Genomic DNA, 20,284 nt, shown 5'->3' with positions numbered 1-20,284 from the left:
TTGGTTAAGGCTTTTTAAGGACCCTCCCTGATGTATAAAAGCCGTAGTAGCAATATTATCTCGTGAGCTTGTTTAGCTAATTCGGGGGGAACGATACATATAAACCGTTAATTTATTTTCATTGTAATGTCATATGAAGTGATTTAAAACAAATACATATAATCGACAGTATGTGTTTGTTGCTCGGTTCGACTGGTGTTGGAAAAACCCTTCTACTCAAACGTTTACAGAATATCCTTTGATGCAACTGTAGCATAACGGTGTTATCAGTGAAGTTAGCTAGCGACAATCAACGTTAACTATTAATAGCGCACTAGATGTGTTTGTTGAGTATTTGAGTCTTTAACATTATCCACAGCTCGCACGAGACCAGCCAGCTGATTTGGGTGAAGCTCCTGTAACACTCCCCACTGTTAGTACAATTTCAACGTGATCTAGTTGTTTGAGTGTGTAGTAACCTTTTCACGATCCATCTGTTCAAGTGACCTAACATCTTGGACGGGTATTAAGCTCATTACTTACATTTTTCACCAGAGCTCAGTGATTGCCTAGTCCAGTTTACTGTAATAGTGCCTTTTTAAGTGTTTGTGGCGTACATACAACTGTTGTGCTATCATTTTGCTTCCAAGTTTGTTTTATTTGTTTAAACTTGTTTCTTAGCTGGGACCATAATTCTTTGCAGGTTGGAACAAATCTCACCGACCTGAAATTCAAAAAGAAGAGGGTAACCGTGAGAGAGCTCGGAGGTTGCATGGGCCCCATATGGCATAGCTTTTACGCAGACTGCGCCTCTGTCATTGTGCGTCAGGACGATTTTACCTCTTTTCATACGTTCCTCAATAGAATGTGACTGCTGCGGAATAGTTTAACAACAGTTTATACTGCACAGTAAAGAAATGCACCTTTATTGCACATGGTGATTAATGTTTTAACATATTGCATACATATTAATACTACTTTATTAGGGCACCGTGTGAATGTGCAATATTTTTTATTCCAGTTCGTGGTGGATTCAGCCAATATCACCCAGATATCCTCCTCCTGCATCCAGCTGTTGTCTGTCCTCTCAGCTGAGCCTCTTCATGGTGCTTCAGTGCTTGTGCTCTTCAACAAAAGGTGAGATTTCTCAATCCTAAGTATGGACCCTGTGTGTAACAGCCAGGTTACATTTCCCTTTTACCTTGAGGTTAAGATGTCTCCTCAGGGCCAGTTTACACTGAACATCATAGATTATAAGGCACATCTGCCACACAACTTAAATTCATGCTCTTTTTCCTGTGCTTTCTTTTCAGGGATCTTCCTTGCACTATGACTCTGATGGAGATGAAATCACTTTTCAGAATGAATGACATCATTGCCTCAGCCCCTCAATCTATTACCACATTGGAGGTGAGCGCACGCTCTGGCCAGGGACTAAAGGAGGTGTTGAGCTGGTTAGAAGGCCTAACTGGGACCTGAAGACGGGCCAAAAACACCAGGAACTGCTCTGGAACACTGCTCCACAGAGTGTTTGAGGAAGCCCAGTATCTTGGACTAGATGGGATTTACTCCATGCCGTGGAAACATATGCACTGAGAAGATGACTGTTTTTGAGGCAATTATGAATGACTGCAGTTTCACTTTGTAAATATATATACAACCTATACTGGACTGCGTTCGTGAAGTTAGAGAACCTTTGGACTTTCATAGAATTGGTAAATCTGATAAAACAATGCCTGTAAACAACCTGTAAGGTACATGCCAAAACAAGTATGATATGAAAAATAAAATGGAACTCAAGTGATTTAAATGCTATTGTTGAGTCAGGACAACTTAATGAGAAGAAAAAAACACTGAAGAATAAATGACTGCAAGAGCTGCAAGTTGAGTTGTTAACTGAATCCTTATATTTCAAGAGCAATGTTTCATAAAGCAACACATTCTCACTTCTCTTACATTCCGTTAGCATGATGGTTCTGCAGTAGCTTCATTCCCTGAAAATTCAGTGTTCATACTGTTTCATATTCCCACACCTCCTCTCCCAGCAACACACACTCACACAAATCAATACGCTTAAACTCCCTCTCTCCTATAGCAATTCTTCAGCATTACTCAAGTTGCTTTTATTTAACTAGCTGGGTCTTATTATCTAGATGGGTTTTTTGGCTCGTCTCCCTTGCCGTTTTGTTCTCAGGCGCTAGTTTTCCCTAAGGGTGTCACAGGAGAAACGGCCCAGTCAGTGCAGACAATCCAGAGGCATTCTAGATCTGTGGGGCAGGGGTGGGGTGTGTAGTAGGATAAGCAAAGACACGTGGTGTACATTCAGTACTGGATCAGGACAGCACAGTGCACGGGCCTTCAGTGAATCAGCTGTGTGAAGCATTGTGTGAATAAATTCTCTTGTGGCATCAAAGGAAGTATTAAAAATATCTTGCAAGAAAACGTCTTCATTCCAATGTCAACTGACATGTCTCTTCCATCCCCGTTTGCATCTGAATAGTGTTTGTTTTTGTCTCTGCTCCCTCTCCTCCCGCTGTGTCTGTCACATACAGAGCACACTGGCTGACAAGTGATATCAGTAAATAGCAAAGGAAGTGAAGGTAGTTAAGCCCATATAAAACTCAAGGTTATTAAACAGAGCTTTGAATACTTTAGTTCCAGTTGAGTCTACAGGTCTATCAACATTTAGGGAAAACAAAAACAAAACACTACAACTGTTTTTCCCCACCAGGGCCAACTGAGCATCTGGAAAATCATAACCTACAACAGCTCTCCCTTGTAAGGCCCAGGAGAACGCCTCAGAGAAAAGGGTTCTGGTTTAGCTGGTCTGCTCCAGGGGGTCCAAGCGCATTCATGGAAGAGAGGGGCAGCAGCGGCTGGGGCAGGTTTCCGGGCAGGTCCAAGAGTCCGGCTGCGGCTGCAGGCTGGGTGAGGGAGGAGGGCAGCGAGGAGGGCTGCTGGTTGGAGGGCAGGGGCAAGGAGGCACTGTAGGGGAGCGAGCCGGGCTGGGGCACTGGAGAGGTGGAGCTGGGGCGCATCTGGTTCAGAGTGAGGCGGGGCTGCTCACTTTGGAATGGATTTGAGGGTGCAGGGGTGCTTGGCCCTGAGAAAACAAGTGGGGGGAATATGTCAAAAACACCTGATATGAAGAACACCTGTATTAATATACGCAGACAGACAGGTAGATAGATAGAATGATAGATAGATAGAGATAAATATATTGATATAAATAGACATGTAAAGATCTATCTAACCATCTCTAGCCTCACCTGTCAGGAATGGGTTCAATGTCTTAGGGGCAGAGCCGACGGGAATCAGAGAGTCCAGGTTGACCAGCGACGCGGCTGCCGGACCAAGGAAAGCCTCGGGTGTGTGACATGCTCTGAGCTTCGGGTCGGCCAAGCTCTCTCCCAGGCGAGACATATCAAAGGGCTCAGGACTGCCCCCGCCATGCCCGTTCATATTCACCTGACCTCCGTCCATGGCCTCGTCAAAAAGATCTCCATCTATTCAACACAAAGCCCCATTATGTCATCATGCGAACAGGCAGTGGCCAAACTCTTGTGCTGAAAAAAAGACTTCCATTTCCAATACGATGAACAGAACATCATACATCAAATGCTAGTGAGCAATCTTTGGGCAAAAACAGGTAAGTATTCTGTAGCATACAAACATGAAATTCCAAATATGTTTTGCGAGATCTGTAACTGTAACTTAAAGGACCGGTGCTGACACAGTTCCTGAGAACAAGAGCAGCGTACCAGAGGGACTGCCAGCCCTGGGGGAGGAGTGCTTGAGCACACCGGGAGGCCTTTGAGTTTCTGCAGGAGTTGTAAAAAGGTCCACTCCTGCAGAGCCTGCAGAAAAACACAGAGCCTCATTATACAGGCTAAAGCGGTAGTGGTATAGAAGGGAGGTACATCAAGCCACTGGTGAAAAACACAGATTTAGGGGCAGCAGCCCTGAACCATGTCTATGGGGGGGGGGGGGTCGGGGGGATCCTGTATGCCACAAACAATGTGCTCCTGTGTATCTATGTTCTTTAGCTTGCTTTATAAAGAGTAAGGCACATCTCCAGTCCACCATGCTGTACATCAAAGAGGGGGGTGTCAAAATGGTACCTTTATGGATAGGGGTCGACCACGCCTGGCCTGTGTGGCTTGACCTGGGGGTATCCCATGGGTCTGCGGGGCTAGCTCTGTGATCCCATGACTGCTGTGGTCGACCAGCACTGGCCGACGGCCCCAACCAAGAACTGCCTGCGCCTCTTGCTGAGCTGGCCTCTGCTAGGGCAGAGTTAGGAATGGTGTAAGGAACCATGGGGTATGCATGCACTCTGGCGTGGAGGAGACACTGCCTTCCGGACACCAAATTAAACACAAGTTATGCGTCCACACTTATGTACTGCTTAGCAACGGATTGTAGTCAACAACATAAATACTGCTTCCTCCCAGCAGCTTTGCAGAGAAAATAAGAGAAATGTAAGTGAAGATCCAGTGAGTTGGTGTGATGCGGAGTGAAAGCAGTTGTGTGTAGAGAGGAGATGCAGTTGTGTGTAGAGAGGAGATGCAGTGGTGAATAGAGAGGAGACGCAATGGTGCGGACACACTACAGCCTTACCCAGAGAGTCCCAGGGGTCGGACCTCAGTGGGCCAGCGGGCACGGCGTGGATGTCACCAGCTGCCAAGTCCCAGGGGTGGGCATTTGAGGGCTTGGCGGGGGCCGGTGCAAAAATATCTACAAGATCATTCATGGCAGACTGCCAAAAGAGAGAGAGAGAGACAGGGAGCAAAAAGAAAACTTTCAAATGCAAGTGGTCAACCTTGAAACGGTCAGTCGTGTCTGGGATACATATCCCTGACCTTCATCCTGTGTTGCTGATAAGAGTCCGGTCTCAAGGCTCGGTTCTACAGTGACATAACTAAATCACATTTTATGTATTGTATTAACTAATAACTACAATGGTAATTGGGATTTTCCACATACCCCCCCTCGTCCCGCCTCCAGCTCTCGTTTACTCTCCTCAAGAGCTTTTTGGAGCATCGACTCATCTCCCTGGCGACATTGTTGATCCTGGCAACAGACACATGGACACAGTTGGCATAGAAGGGCTGAAGTAGCACTTGTGTTCAGTCATCGTGACAAAGCCATGTTTGCTGAATCACGCTATAACCCCCCAACCCCCCCCCCCACCCCTGTTACCAGATGGAGCCCTATCATGAAACACGCTGAACATGACTAAAAAGATATACAGTGGTTCTTAAGGTCACACAGAAGAAAGACAGGGCATTTATGCAAAGACCACTCTGTGAGTGGCTCCATTGTTCAAACCTGGCACAGAGAGAGAAAGGACAGCAAGAGGGTGAAGGGGTGGGGGGTGGTGAGGGTGGGTTGGAGAAATGGACACACAGAAAGAGGGAAACAGGGGAGGCAGTGTGTCAGAAAACAAACTCCAAAAAAAGAGAACCAGAGAGCCTGCAGAGCCAGTGGCAGGGCTGTTTAGGGCCACCAGAGGAGGCCTGACTGCCGGTGAGAGAGGAGCCAGGATAAGCTCATCTGTACATGACCCAAACAGCCCTTCCCAACCAGGTCCCAGAGCCGCTGTCTCCACTACCTGCTGGTGCTCCTCTTTGCTCAGGCTCAAGGCAATCTGGAGCTGGGTCTCTTCATCCATATCCAAGGCCACAGGCGGGGGTGGACGTGGCTGGGGGGGAACCCGAAAGGGTTCATTGAGAGAGAGAGAGAAAGAAAGAGAGAGAGAGAGAGAAAGCAAGAAAGAAAAACAAAGGTCAGTCAATTATCAACACTACTGGCAGACCTCTATGCAGCCAGTGCATGCTAGCGAGGAGCTTTCCAGACTAACCAATCCTGGCAAAGTTTTGCCTCTCCCATTCTAAAGGCGTCAGCGTATCCTTCTCCCCACTACCACCAGAAGAGGTCAGAGGCAGGGAGGTCTCCCCACTGGCCTGAGAGAAAGGGAGTTGGTTAGGGAAACACGCTGGCCACTTAGATGGAGGAGGGAGGGAGGGAGGGAAGAAGGCATGCCGCTTTGCTGGTCAGGAAGGGGGTTTAGGTTTGGGGGAGGTGGGTTGAGTTGGCCAAAAAGCTTGAGGAAAAAAGACCTTCTACATGCAGGGTTACTGACAAGAGACGTTAAAAAGGCAACGGCGTAGAGATTCCTCGTTTAAGCTGGGAGACGGGGGAACGTGAGGAGGAAGAGGAGGAGATGGGTTACAAGGGGGGAGAGACGCAGCACCGCAATGCTGTACCTTCATGGCCTCCTCCTTGCTGAGGCTCATGGCAATCTGGAGCTGTGTCTGCTCATCGATATCCACAGCCGGAGGCGGCTACAGAGGAGGAAGGGTTGGGAGGAGGGACCGTTTAATGTCCTAGTACTCAAAAACATGCTCTCTCACTCCCTTAGCAAATGTTCTATATTCTATTCTATACATCTCTATTCTATTCTGCCACCGCTACTCTCTTGTATTCTACATCTTGGAGTAATTCTGGAGACCAGGAATAAAAGACTCATCGTAGACAGGCATTTTTATTAATTTGTGTAGTGTTAAACTATTAAACTGCTGTAGCGGAACTGAGTAGGAGTTTGATGGTGAGCCACATAAATCTGTCAAGAACAATCTGCCAAGCTCATATCACCAGCCTCCACTCTCAGAGACCAGTGTGATTCACTCCCTATGCTGTCAATAGCTGGCAACACTCACAAACATATGATCAATGCCTCAGTTCAACTCAATGCGGGTCCAGTGACTTGTCACGTGACAGCTGCGAGCAGGGTATGCTGCTGACTGGATGGCTCCACATTAAAAATTGATTCACAGGAAGCCAAATGATGCTAACGCACGCACACGCTCTCTATCAGGATAATGGGCGAGAAGTGCTTTCAGAGCTGGCCTTGAGGAAATCAAATAGACAGATGCTAAGATTTGTAGGAAACAGTGTTTGGAAGGGCTTTGGAAGGACAGTCACCAGGCAGCACAAAACACATCAGTCAGTGAAGAGTGTTTGCTGGCTTTATGACCCATCAGCGGAGTAACGTCGGTGCCACACTGGTCGCAGCGCGCCGGTGCTATTGATTCAGGCACGCAGTGGATCAGACGATGGGAGGAACTGCTGACATGGCCTGGCTAGTGAATAATAAACATCAGGCCAACTGCCGCTATTTGAAAAGATCTCAAGTGAAAGCAACACTGACCAGTTTTAATGTCCTGCATCAGCATGTGTGTGCTTTCATGGATGATTAAGACAAACTGACATTTTCAGAAATGTTTATTTAACCCCACAGGCTAGACTTTGTACACTACCTGAAATGCACAGAGGAGGTTGTGGGGTATGCACGGTATGTAAAGTCTAAACTGACCCTCATTTCCAAAAATTACTGGTTCAAGTTTACTGCAAATTCTCCTCTGCAGGCTGCAAAAAAAAAAAAATCTTTTCTTATCTACAAAGCACAAGCCCAGGGGAAAACCCCATTCCAAAGCATACCCATAAAACACCACTATCTCCCTGGCATTCTGTCTAGGGTACCTTGGAAACACGAAGCCACCAGACAAGGTATGTTAAAAGGTCGGTGCAGCAGAGCTGCGTCAGTGCGTCATGGTCACACACACACTCATGCCCACACACACACACACACACACACACACACACACACACTCATGCACACACACACGCACACACACACACACTCACAGACAGGTGTTGGTGTTAGGTTTAGCGTGTAGGGGCTGACCCACCTTCTCTGTCTCTTCTCGGCTCATGGCCAGGGCCAGCTGCAGCTGCAGCTCCTCCTCCCCGCTGGTCTGCGGCCGCGCCTGCTCCAGATCCGGGGCTAGTTGGGGGGAGAAAGAAGAGGCTGAGAGGATGAGGATGAATAGGCGGAGGGAGGTTTCAGAGCGAGAGTGAAAGCGAGCAAGCAAGAGAGACACAGACAGAGAAAGAGGGTGCTCAATTCAACCTTTTTTTTTTTTTAAGGCCAGGAGTGAGAAAGGGGGGGTGAGGGTGCAGGCAGAGTTTGAGAGTCTGCTTGTGCATATTAAGTTGCCTGTAGTAGGCACCCGGGTCGCGGGCGCCCAGGCCTCGTCCTGGGATTACTTCCCCTCCCGTCTTTGACTCTCTGCTGGGAACAATAGCATGCCTGTGCATGGCAGCAAGGGCAGAGAGGGGGATATGAAGAGGTGGCTTGCATTATACTCCCACCCCCCAACTAAATCCCCTGGCAGGACACAGGATGCAGGTCTACCCAGCTGGGGGTGGGAGAGGTTGGCAGTGCCCATGACGCTACGCCAGGCCAGCAGAGGGCCAGACACTTGCAGAGTGCACAGCCTCTGAGCCACCCCCCATCACTTCCACTGCATTGCCTCTCAAAGGCCCCTGCCTGGCCTGGAATGCACACGCTTGCACTCACACACACACGCACGCACGCACACTAACAGAGACACAGACATAGAGACACAGACATAGAGACACAGACATAGACACACAGACATAGAGACACAGACACAGACACAGACACAGACACAGAGACACAGACATAGAGACACAGAGACACAGACACACACAAATACATGCAGGGGGCACCTGGGATAGGACTGAGAAACTGACTATTACAAAACAGACCATGTACACACACACTGAATCTGAAAGTACATCTAAAGAACATGTCACTCAGCGTGCATTCCCAACAGCTGCACGGCACACTGACGTTGACCAAGTCACAGAACAGGGAGGCACTGTACTTCCCCAGATTTCTTGGCGTCTGTCCAATACAAATATGATCCTAGCCCTGCCACTTGAAAACCAAATCACACCGATTCCATGGGAATTCGACCGCCTATCTTTAGGGAAGTCCACCGTAAGTTTCCTGCCAACAAAATGCTGTGAACTAAATTCCTGAAAAACTGAGTTCTCTTCATATGTAGAAGTTGCATCTCTCAGACACTGTTTTCTAACACTGTTCATTTTGCTATACTGAAAGACCCAGGTTTTCCAAAAGCTCCCGACTTGCTGTGATATTAGCACATTTCTGCTAGGGAGCAGTGTCTGTCTGTGTGTGGTTCTGTGCCATGAGCTGTGGTCCAGAGGAAAGAAATCAAGCGGAGAAAAAATGTAATGGGGTAGAACAGTAACCCTGACAGGACGAAGCTGACATACATCATATATGGCTTCCACTGAACTGTACGAAATCCTCAGAGGCAACAACCATCCAACCCCCTCTCACCAACGGCATCAGTGAAGCTGTTGCCTCCCAGAGCACAAGTGCTTGGGAGTATACATATGGGAACAACCAGGAGAGAGTGTGTCTAAATATGGGTGCGAAAAACGTGCATGTTTTAAACGTTCTATGCCAATCAAATTGATTGTGAAGCCAGAGCTAAGAGTTCAAACAGAGGGTTCAAACTGAAAATAGCAACGGAGAGTGGTGTTAAACCTAAGAGGAAAAAACAGCCTTCCTAAATGTTGGTTCTCACCAATCTTTCAATACCAACATTTCAACAAGTCATCCTGGAACAGGTTTCCTTGTTATGAAATGTCAAAGTCATATGTGGCACCGCAAGACTTGAAGCAGTGACACACACCTGACACTGCGCGCACACACACACACACACACACACACACACACACACACACAAACACAAACAAAGTTCCCACATGGTCAGCTAATCAAGACCATCCACCAGAACTGGGTGCAAACTCACACACAGGCTTTTCATAGACACATGGCATCTTGGGAATCACATTTTCAACATAGTGCACAGTGTCTCCATTTTTCAGGCTTGTTTATCTAGATTGAGCAAGAACAAGAGAATGGAAGGAATGCAGCCATAGAGCCCAAGATCACCACCGGGTACAGTGCAGCGTGACTGAAACTGAGAAACCTTTGAGGCCAGAGAAGACCTGTAACACTAAACATGAGTGATGTTCCCCTCTTACCCCACTAAGCACCAGAGGTATTAGTTAGAAATCATACCAAATGTTGACAGTTGATACAAAACTGGTAATATGGCTTAACTGTGTTGATATCGGATTATAAATGTTTAAAGTAATTTGTGTTAGTGTAATTGTCTCACTCTAACTCATTGATTTTGAGATGGGGGAGGGGGTTCTCATGTCAGGTTCACAACATTATGGAGATTCCATAACATGGATATTTACACATGGAAATGCCATCAGGACATGCACCTAAAGTCTGGTACTATTTTAATGAAATCATAACCCATTCCAAATCTAAGCTGTCTGTGTACTAACAGTGGATTGTAATAACGATAATTTTGGTAAGTGGCCAGCGGAGGATGGGTGAGATTTTTATTTATTTTTTACTCACAATTGAAGTTAGACTGGGACCCTCTGGGCCTGGCGTGCTCCTCCCCGTAAAGGGCCCCCATGCTGGGCTGACTGGTGCGACGGCCTGGGTACGGGGGTGGCATGGACCCATAGCCCATGCTGGTGCCTGCCATGCGCTCCCGGGTCTTGTGGGCCTGGGCGCGCTCCTGCCGCAGCCGCTCATCATCCCGGATCAGGGAGACCAGCTGCTTGGCCCGTTCGCGCACGTGGATGCCCTGGTCCTGCCCCTCGCGGTCGATGTACTGGAAGTCCCGCAGGGTCTGGATGGCGTATATGTTCTCCTTGCACTGCTGCGCCACGCGTTCTGAGCCCGTCTTGATCAGGTAGTCCGCCAGCGTCAGGGCCTTGTAGACGTGGCGCCAGTTCTTGCCGTGGTCGTTCAGCCGCTTCCAGATCATGCCCATGACCTCGGTTAAGGCAACCACGTTGAAGGTCATGTCCGCGATTTCCGCCATGAGCGAGGTCGGGGGCCCCCAGGGGTCATTGGAGGTGGCCTCGCGTACTTTGATCTCCGCGTCGGTGTAGTTGTTGACAATGTTCTTGACCGAGCGGCGCAGCGATGAGGTGGTCATGATGTTCTGGTAGCAGTGGGAAGTAAACCTCCCTGCCCCCCGCCCCACAAGCAGTCCACTTTTAAATCCGAAAAAACACAGAGTGAGATTTCAATGGTTGCCGTCACTTCAGAGGTGGCTTTGAATACAGGTCTGTCCTTTCCTTCGGTTAAGCAGATGTATCAATAACATGAGGACCTGCTGAATAGAGGGAGAATGGGAAGGGGAGGGAAGAAGAAAAAAAAAAAACGGTTGTCACTGCAAAAGCCCTCCAAAACCACAGCATAAGGTTTCAGCCTGAGCAGAATAAAAACCTTAACCTCATCTGCTTTCCTAGGGGGGTTAAAAAAAAGACAGGTCTTCATCCGACAGAGCTCTAAACATGACAGAAGTCTCCCCATTCTCAGTGCAAAACTAACTCCTAAAACCCAACATATTCCTCACGTAAAACAATAAGTCCCATTTTACAAATGTTTTCCATTTCATTCCTGAACACGTAACAATACCATGACCTAACACAGGGCAAAAAAAACAGTGAGATTGAAAGCTAGAGAGGTAAACTCTCTCTCAGCACAACAGTCTTCTAGAGAAAACCAATGGATGTGGTGTACACTAGTGTCTTCTTTTGATCAGAAAAAGACAGCCAATAAGCCGTCTGGAGCTTCTGCCTTCAAAGGTACAGAAAGATCAAGTGTGATCAACCACAGAAATATGATACCAAGATATTGTCAGGTTCTTTGGTCCTGTTCTTCAGAAGCCAAGAAAAGCAATGGTTCCACTCTCAACCCAAACAGTAGCAGAAAAGCTACTCAGAGTTGTAAAGGGCCGCACAGCATACAAGTGCAACTAGGTTTCAATTCACAACAAACTATCAGGTCAACAGATTCCTTTATGTATGCTTTCCATTTCCATCCAGCAATAATCCATGGGCTTTGAAGAGATTTGCTATAGTAATTTCTTCAATATTTAACTGAAACTGTTAAAGGTCACTTAATGTTGTGGAAGCAGAGACCCATGCTAGTTTCCACTCATTATTCAAGAAATCAAGTTGTTTGGATGCAAATGCACACAGGCCCTGTAGCCATTCTAGACTATCTACAAGTGTAAAATTAACCTGATGAAAGCTACATTTAGAAGACTGAGGCTGATCTAAGGATGCATACGACTTTCAGACTTTCTTTTTTCCCTCATAAATTCCTAAAACCACAAACCATATCAGCATACCATGTACAGTAACACAGCTGTTGTACTATGCTTCAACATGCCATGCTCACCCAATTACTTTTAACACTTTTTCCCCCCATCTTCATTCAAGACCTAAATCTGGCCGGTAATCGTCATTCCAAGCTGCAAGAAGATAGGATGGAAATAGACTGGTGACATGTGAACAGCCGGCCACTGATTGTGTCCAGGGTCAGATGACAACATCCCCTCGACTCCAACACTACAAGAGCCCACCCAGGGCCTTAAGGTACTCCACAACCACTACTTCTCCAACGGACCTGTTACACTGCTTTTTCAGCAGTTCATTAACATGTAGTTATTGAGCTAATGCCTTTATCCAAAGCGGCAGGTATGGCTTACTTTTATCAACAACCGTGGTACCTGTGAATTAGCCTTGGTGTGTAACTAGCCCTTGTCTGATTCACCAGTTGACAGAACACATCATTATAATGCATCTAACAAAAAGCCTAAACAATTCTGAAATTCATATTTTGTTGTTAGAGCCAGTTACATCAAATAGCTTATATGAAAAAATATTTCCATGCGAGATAAATGCTAGTTTACAGATAATGATGTTGGTTTGTCAGGACATAATATTTTGAACTGAAGCCCTCCTGTATACTGCTGCAATGTCAGAACAGGTTCTAGTTATCACACAGTCGAGTCCAACCCAAAATAGTTTTCTAGTAGTTTTGACCTGTATTTCAAACCAACTGACTTCTTATGTAAAGACAAATGAGTTTAGAGTTGTTGTTAGGCACTGTAAAAATAAAACAAAAGTTTGGAGCATAAAAAAACGTCGAGCTTGGTGCAGTGACAGAGGAAGTTTGTTTTTGGTTTTCGAATCAATAGGACGAAATGCTGGAATGTGAGACAGCTGGCAATCATGCAGAAAACAATCCCTCAAGTTCAGCAGAGCAACTATAACCCTTCGTCTGGGGTAGGCCTATGGTTGGTCTGGATGAAGAATGATCCAAACCCCAGATTAAGGCTACACTTGACGCTGGCGACCCACCTGAAACTCTAATTTGTGGACTGAGAACAAGGTCATCACAGTGGGGCCGTAATTGATAGCTGGCGCAGGTCTATACCAAAAACCGGAGGCATAACGTTAGCGTAACAACTTTCACTGGGTGAGGCTGGGTCTTTCAGGTAACGCTACGCTGGCCTAAAACCACGTTTACGAGCCTCGGGAATTTAGCTTACAAATACAAATTATCCAAACTGACTCGAAAAAACAGAGCATGGGTTACGTGTCTAGCAGCCACGGCGGAACTAGGTCCCGGTCGCTTTTAACCCGTCTAAAAATGAATCCTTCAGTCAAAGAGAACACGCCAATGCAGCGGAGATTGGTGTAATAAATACGCAAAGCAAACAACAGGCACGATTACATTTTCAGAATTCCATAACTTACCTGGCGAAAATGCCAACGTTAAGTTATATTGCGTCAAATGTAGTGAACACAACCCAGTTCACGCCAGCTTCCCAACGAGCAGTGACTCAGCTGGGTGCTGTGGTTTGCGCTAAAACATCCCGCCTTGTTCAAGGAAACCATGAATACGACTTTACCGGACAGCTTCCAATCTTACCTCTCACAATATTCTCCGTATGTGTCCCAATTTAGGGATCCTTTGGCCAGTAACGTTTTCCTTTGCCATGTTACGTGTGTGCAACTCATACAAAGCAACACAACAAATTAACCCAAAACAGGTCGAAAGGGTGCATTTAGTTAGTAGTAGTTTCCTCTAAAAACCGCTCACGGTCGTATTGTTGTAAAAAACTGTACTCCGATGAGTTGAAAAAAAGAACAGTTGCTAGTCTGTGACACAATACAAAACTCGAGCGCCGAGCCTGCAGATAACAGACAGCCCCCCCACCACCAAGCACTAAAGTGAACTGGGAATGGGAGGTAGATAGGGAGGGCTACGCGTTGCCTGCAGAGTCAGCCTTTAACCCTTTCCATTCCAGCGCGCATCCCAACTGGGCCAATGGGTCTGTCAAACTCAGATTACACCCCCGACCCCCCCCCCCCCCCCCCTAATAATAATATAACAAGATACCTCAATTTGTATTCATACATAGTTTGAAGATGTGTTATGTGTCTAAGCCAATAGGCTTGCATCAGAAGTTTAACTTTGTACATGACATTTTTTCCCTGCTAAGAAATTAACTCTGAAAACAAGGCTACACAATTAAGACATAAAATGCCCTTAATGACCCAACCTTACCTATAGGCTATAGCCATGGCCTATTGCATAGTTCAAGAGCTACATTATTCTAGAAAAAAAAGGTATACTGCTAGTATCTTCTGTGGTCTTTCTGGTATAAGATGCACAAGAACTCTGATGACTACAGCTTCCTCCACTGCTCACTGATTTCACCACTCATGCACATCAATCATTCATGTCCACTGAGAGTTGGTGTGTGATGTCACCCTGTAAAGGAGCAACAGAATCATTTCCTTTTAATCACGAGGCGTTCTGGTAGTAACAACATGAGCTCATGTACCAGAGTTATACACATAATGTGTGAGTGGGCATGTGTGAACAAGCACACACTTCATATCTATCACATGGGGTGGTGATAGAGAAGCTGTGAGAGAAATAGAGAGAGAGAAAAGGTTTGAGAAGGCGGGGCAAATATTCTTCGAGGGAAGGACACTCGTTCTCCCTTATGACAAGTTGTTTAACAATCAGGTGTGTCAGGAAAGACCAGTCTGTTATAAGACACTTACCTAACCAGAAAGGAGGAAAGGAACAAAGAACAGACGAAAGCCCTATACAACAATCATCCTCATGTATATACAATACATTTACAATAAAGTTGTAGAAAAACAACTTACGTTTTAAATGATGTTTAAGAAAAATATAACATAAAATCTCAATACAGTGCTATACATTATGTTGTCGATATCAAAGAACAACTCCTTAGGAGGGGTTAACAATGAAATGAAGGTGATCTGTCTGTGATTTTTAGTTGCTTTTTAAAGAGTCTTCATTGCCAACCATGAGTGCTTTAGTTTCCAGTCATTCCTCTCATTATGTGGTACAGGCTTCAGGCGAAAGGGTTTTAATGCCCCTGCAACTTCACACATTTTCCCTTTCATTTTTCCCCCTGACCTCCACACAGTCCCACGGTCGGTTAACACCCTTTTGTGTGCTTTTTTTGTCGCCTGCCTCCCAATATGCCCGCCCCATGTCTTTATTTCTCCTGAAAACAGTCTCCTGACTAAATTCTTTGTCTCCCAACAAAAGCCCGGTGATGTCATCGCTGAGAGGCATGCCGGCAGTATGCTGATTTGGGAGGGAGGGGGGAGCTGGGAGAACAGCGCACAGCTGTGACATCACAAGTAAAGTGGTAATGTGAGTATATAGGCGTCCTTAGATAATCACATGAAATATTGAAAAGGACAAATGACAACACATTCCATTTCAGCAGCTTCCTGCAAGTCACCTGAATGATTAGGACTGGAGTGACTTTGCACAGGAGGAGAGTGAGCAGCCTTCTGAAACCACAGCACATTTATAGTTTAGACCCTGGCACACATCTGGGAATAGTTTTATTGGCACTGAGTCAACATGTTACCTAACTTTCTTTTGGGAGCCGAAATAAAACACGTCAGACACAGTAATGCTCAGCACTAAACAACATAATGTCCAGTGCTGCCCTCTTCTGGGTAGTCATCCACAGTGCTTCAGTCTGATTGCTTTCCAGATGGTGACATATTTTCAGACACTATCAAAAAAACACTGACACACTATTGTCCCGTGCCATTCATAAAATTAGTTATTCTAGATACTGCTGTATTTATATAAAAGAAAATGTAAGACTGGAGAGGGGGTTGGAGCTCAAACTTGTGAGCACTGGCACCTTATACTGAGCACTGATCGGTTACACTAGGGGGAGCTCCAGAGTCTGTTCTGTGACCCCTTGTAGCATTCTCAAGCAGTTAGTGCAAGGTGCTGAAGTCATTGTCCCCGAACATACTCTGGAGTTCCCCCTAGTGGCACCAACTAGTGCTAAGTATATGTTGCCAATGCTCACAGGAATACCGAGTTTGAGCTACAGCGGCGTCTGAAAAATTGTGTAAACACCCATATACCTACTATGAACCTTTCTCAAGGAGTAGAAGAAAACACTGGTAGGTATAAAACATGAAACTGTAAAATTGAAAATGGGTGGGGAGGGGGTTGTAGTTGAGTTACCCAACTCCTCTCTAAGGCTAACATAAAGGGCTAGAAGTGAATGTGTTGTATGACTTGTCTAGTTACAATATGTCTTGTAGCTGAGTTGAAGTCTGTTGGTGTCTATGCCCTGACTATACTGCTTTTGTTGAGCAAGGACTCAGAGGCTTATAAACCCCATATCCTGAACATAACTTATCCCCATACACTATGGCTGTCATGTTAAAAACCACTAGCTTGTGATTTGGAACAAATGTTGTCCTGACACACCAGAGAAAAAGTCAGGTTTGTGAATCCTTTACCTTTATTTAAAAAAACTAACACAATTTCTTATTCACTGCCAGGGTGAAAACAGAAAATCCTTACATTGTTGGATGCACAGTGTGTCATTGCCATGAAAGAATTATTCAGACTTCCTCACGGTACATCTGAGTGTTTACCTTTAAGGATCCATATTCAGACTGTTATTGTGGAGGTGAAGTCTAAGGCTTGAATACATGTCGATGTTGCACTATAAAAGGCATTGTGGCCCTGCAAGGTTTATAATACCGAATATTCTGGCAAGAACGCCTAGCACAGATCTTTGCAGAACAACTGGATGTCTTGCTGGTATAACAGAGATTCGTGAAGTATAGAGTGAATTAAGATATTTTGTATCTATATCGGTGTTTAATACAGGCTCTTTCGTGACAAATTACATCTCTCTCTTGCTCTGTTTGTCAGTTTCAGAGGGAAACACCACGAACATGGTGACTAATAGGATAATCACATCCATATGTGATCCTCTGACAAATCGTGGGTTGTTTGAATGAAAACAACACCACAGACCGCGAGGAAACACGTTTGGCTTGATGCCAAAACGGGAATCCAGAAATAATTGTACATTCTAAATTTAACCCATGTTCCCGCAACATGTGCATGTATAAAAAAAGTAAACTTTTCTTTCCCATTAGGTTTCATCAGTAGTTATTCCAAAACGACTAGAAACCCATTGTGTTTCGTGCGTGTCAAATTATCTATATAATAGCCTACATAAAAACAATAAAATGTACTTTTTTTGTTGCTAATAATAATTAAAGTGCATAGGTTAAACGGGGTAGTTACCAAACTTACCAACAGATAAATAAAACATGCATCCAGGGGTCTAGAAGGATATGCCACCCAAGTGGTTCTATTTTTAGTTCTCTGTTGAGACGTCTTCAGAAACTATGGTCGCGTTGTTTATTGGGGGAGTATGACGTTCGTGGGTGTGAGCACTCCTATAAATTCAGACTGCGCATGAAATGCAGCTCACAGTGCACTCGATAAAGACACTTGCTCAGCCAGTGCTCTGCAAACTACAACTCCAGACCTGGGGTGACGGCAGGAAGGATGATGGAGGTGAACGCAACTGAGAAAGTGTTTAACTCGGTTGATGGCACCGCCGAGACGTTCTGCCAATATGCCAATCCATCTGACAACAGTTTGCTGGCTGAAGTGCCCGAGCAGTTTCCTAATAGCAAGGTGGTGAACTGTGTATCATCGGCAATGCTTCTTCAGTACAAAAACGTTGCTCAGTACTTGCATGCCGCCGGAGTTAAGGTCTCCACCATCTCAAAGACTAGAATGGGTATCATAAGATATGTTACAAACTGGAGACAAGAAAGAAAGACAAGGGTTGTTCGGTCCTCCAGCGTTGATCGTCAGCACTCATCATCTGAAAGACCTAAGTCCGTTGACCTATTAGATGCGCTGCTGCTTCATGGGAAGAACTGCACGAACTCCACGGGGCAAGACGTTGAGGAAGACGAACTATGCTTCAGCAAACGCAGAAATTATCGGCGCGTCGTGGTGCTTGGTGCACCGAGAGTGGGTAAGACGGCCATCCTGAAACGATTCTTGCAGGATGGGTTTGATGACCATTATGAAGCTACAACAGAAGACTTCCACAGCAAACTGTACCACATTCGTGGAGAGACGTACCAGATCGATATTCTTGACGCCTCAAATGAGAGGGACTTCCCCGCCAAGCGTAGGCTGTCAATACTGACAGGTAAGACGAATAAATTTACGCATGGAAAAAATGTTTTAATTCTCTACTGCAATGTCATCTAATATGGGTAAGCAAAATGCTAATGACAGTTTGTGTCTTCCACAGGTGATATTTTCCTCCTTGTTTTTAGTGTGGATGACAGGGAGTCTTTCAACGAAGTCTGCTCTTTACGCAAAGAGATCAAACTGGCCAAATCTAAGCTTGGCAAATCTAAAGAGAACATTCGAGTCCCCATACTGATATGCGGGAATAAAGTCGACCTGGAGGCTGAGAGGGTTGTCAGTCATCTAGAGATTAACGAAAGTCTCGGGGAGGATGCTGCTGTGTTTGAAACATCGGCTAAAGCCGGTACCCAAATAGAGATGATGTTCGAAGCCCTGGCACTGCTCGGCGGACTCCCTGTCGAGACCCGGCCGTCTCTACACCGAGACATTTCAATTCGCTCCTATGAAGCGTTGACCAGTGGAAGGCGAAGCAAACGGGAAATCCGAATGCTCGCTTTAGATGGACCTTGCGGTGCAGTTTATCCACTGGCTCACCGCCCTAGTTTTCACAGCGATCTTCGTCGCATTCTCGGACCTGGTACCTCTAAGAGGAGCACTCCTATTATGAAGTGCCAGATCCAATAAGAGATTGTATACAGCGACGTCCACGTAATTTATGAATAATACTTATTCATTTTACCGTAAGAATAATTCTATTCTACTATCCTGGCTGGACCAGAGAGTTTATATTTTTGTGCAGAAGTGAATACACTGTATCCTGTTAGGAAAAACAAACTGTCAATACTTTAGAATGTAATTGTATATTATTATCAACTCTGATGTTTAAGAATTGTATCCTTATTCTGAACTTTCTAATAAATTAAAATGTATATACAACCTAAGCTGTGAGCGTTTTTCTAACCCCCAAAGGGAATGTAAACTGGTTAAGGCGATGGGAAATTCTCTATGTATTGCTATATGGTTTGAAAGTGTGGGCGTACAGCCCTTGGCTATTTATTGTGTAATACACCCCGAGTGAGAACTGCCTGTTCATCAGCACAAGGTGACTAAAACCATCCCCTTTCACAAAGCGCATACCCACCCACCCACGCATAGTGAGTGTTTTCAGGAATCGTGTCTCAGTTATCGGTTTTTCCTACGTCACGCACCCATTACTGAGTCCATATATGGCTTCTGTTCAATGTCTGAGGATAAATGTGATGATCAGACCGTTACCACTTGCATTCAATAGCAGATGTTAGGAGGGAATGAAAGGTACCGCGTACTCTTTTCTCATTACAAATAAATGGAACCAAGTACATACGAAATGCCAGCATTCTTTCTTTTTGCATAGCAACGACAGATAAAAAGCACCCGTACAGAGCAGATGAGGTGTGGGTTGATTCGTCAGAACCATGGACAGCTCGAATAATTGAACACCATAGAATACTAAAGAGGGGTATACATGGGAGAGAAAGGATAAGTCGTGCTGATTGAACAAGTTTTGATCAAATACGCCTATCAGGAAATATGAATGTTAGGTGAAATTCACTTATGTACTTATATTTATTAAACAACACCAATAAGCTCGTTGGGCTCACCCACGTCGCGGCAGGTCAGAGAAAAAAAATAGAGTTTGTTTAAGCACTCATTAGGAGAACAGGATATGTCTCTCATTTATCCTAAAAAAATAGGCCTATAGAGTTTGTTCATCGTTCCTTAAATTATATCCTTAAGTCATTATCAGTGTTTCGAAATTATCTCTGTCAGTGACAATATATCATTATATATAGATAATACAGTGGGGAAAATAAGTATTTGAACCCCTGCCGACTTCGCAAGTTTGGCCACTTGCAAAGAAATGTGTAATCTAGAATTTTAATGGTAGGTGTATTTTAACAGTGAGAAACAGAATATCAACAAAATAATCCAGAAAACTGCATTTTATAAGATTTATGACTTTATTTG

At 45.2% G+C, this 20,284-nt stretch overlaps 3 protein-coding genes across 8 annotated transcripts; 2 read left to right on the top strand and 1 right to left on the bottom strand.

Moving 5' to 3' along the window:
* The first annotated feature begins 53 nt into the window (after positions 1–53).
* Positions 54–1,815, top strand: arl16 (ADP-ribosylation factor-like 16). The gene is made up of 5 exons (XM_080856573.1): positions 54–232; positions 358–412; positions 683–799; positions 1,001–1,116; positions 1,293–1,815. The coding sequence occupies exons 1-5, from the start codon at positions 171–173 to the stop codon at positions 1,456–1,458; spliced, it is 516 nt and encodes a 171-aa protein (XP_080712699.1). The 5' UTR covers positions 54–170; the 3' UTR covers positions 1,459–1,815.
* A 180-nt stretch (positions 1,816–1,995) lies between these two features.
* On the bottom strand, positions 1,996–13,988 carry epn3a (epsin 3a). Of its 6 annotated transcripts, none has more exons than XM_080856549.1 (11): positions 13,706–13,988; positions 10,322–11,093; positions 7,734–7,828; positions 6,249–6,326; positions 5,594–5,683; positions 4,966–5,052; positions 4,600–4,738; positions 4,101–4,265; positions 3,741–3,836; positions 3,249–3,485; positions 1,996–3,082 (listed from the first exon to the last, which is right to left on the bottom strand). In XM_080856549.1, exons 2-11 carry the CDS (start codon positions 10,911–10,913, stop codon positions 2,778–2,780), a joined length of 1,884 nt encoding a protein of 627 aa, XP_080712675.1. In that variant the 5' UTR covers positions 10,914–11,093; positions 13,706–13,988; the 3' UTR covers positions 1,996–2,777. The 6 variants fall into 6 exon arrangements, with proteins under 6 accessions (XP_080712675.1, XP_080712678.1, XP_080712677.1 ...); XM_080856552.1 differs by having other exon boundaries at positions 4,101–4,262; XM_080856551.1 differs by having other exon boundaries at positions 10,322–11,090.
* A 3,683-nt stretch (positions 13,989–17,671) lies between these two features.
* Positions 17,672–18,961, top strand: rasd2a (RASD family member 2a; the record flags this gene model as incomplete). Its single annotated transcript, XM_080856209.1, has 2 exons — positions 17,672–18,332; positions 18,438–18,961. 2 exons carry the CDS (start codon positions 17,672–17,674, stop codon positions 18,959–18,961), a joined length of 1,185 nt encoding a protein of 394 aa, XP_080712335.1.
* Between the last annotated feature and the right edge of the window lie 1,323 nt (positions 18,962–20,284).

The sequence above is a fragment of the Sprattus sprattus genome, assembly GCF_963457725.1.
Source record: "Sprattus sprattus genome assembly, chromosome: 18".
NCBI classification, from domain to species: domain Eukaryota; kingdom Metazoa; phylum Chordata; class Actinopteri; order Clupeiformes; family Clupeidae; genus Sprattus; species Sprattus sprattus.
Note: the sequence above shows the minus strand (reverse complement) of the source record. Positions and strands in the feature narration are given on the sequence as shown.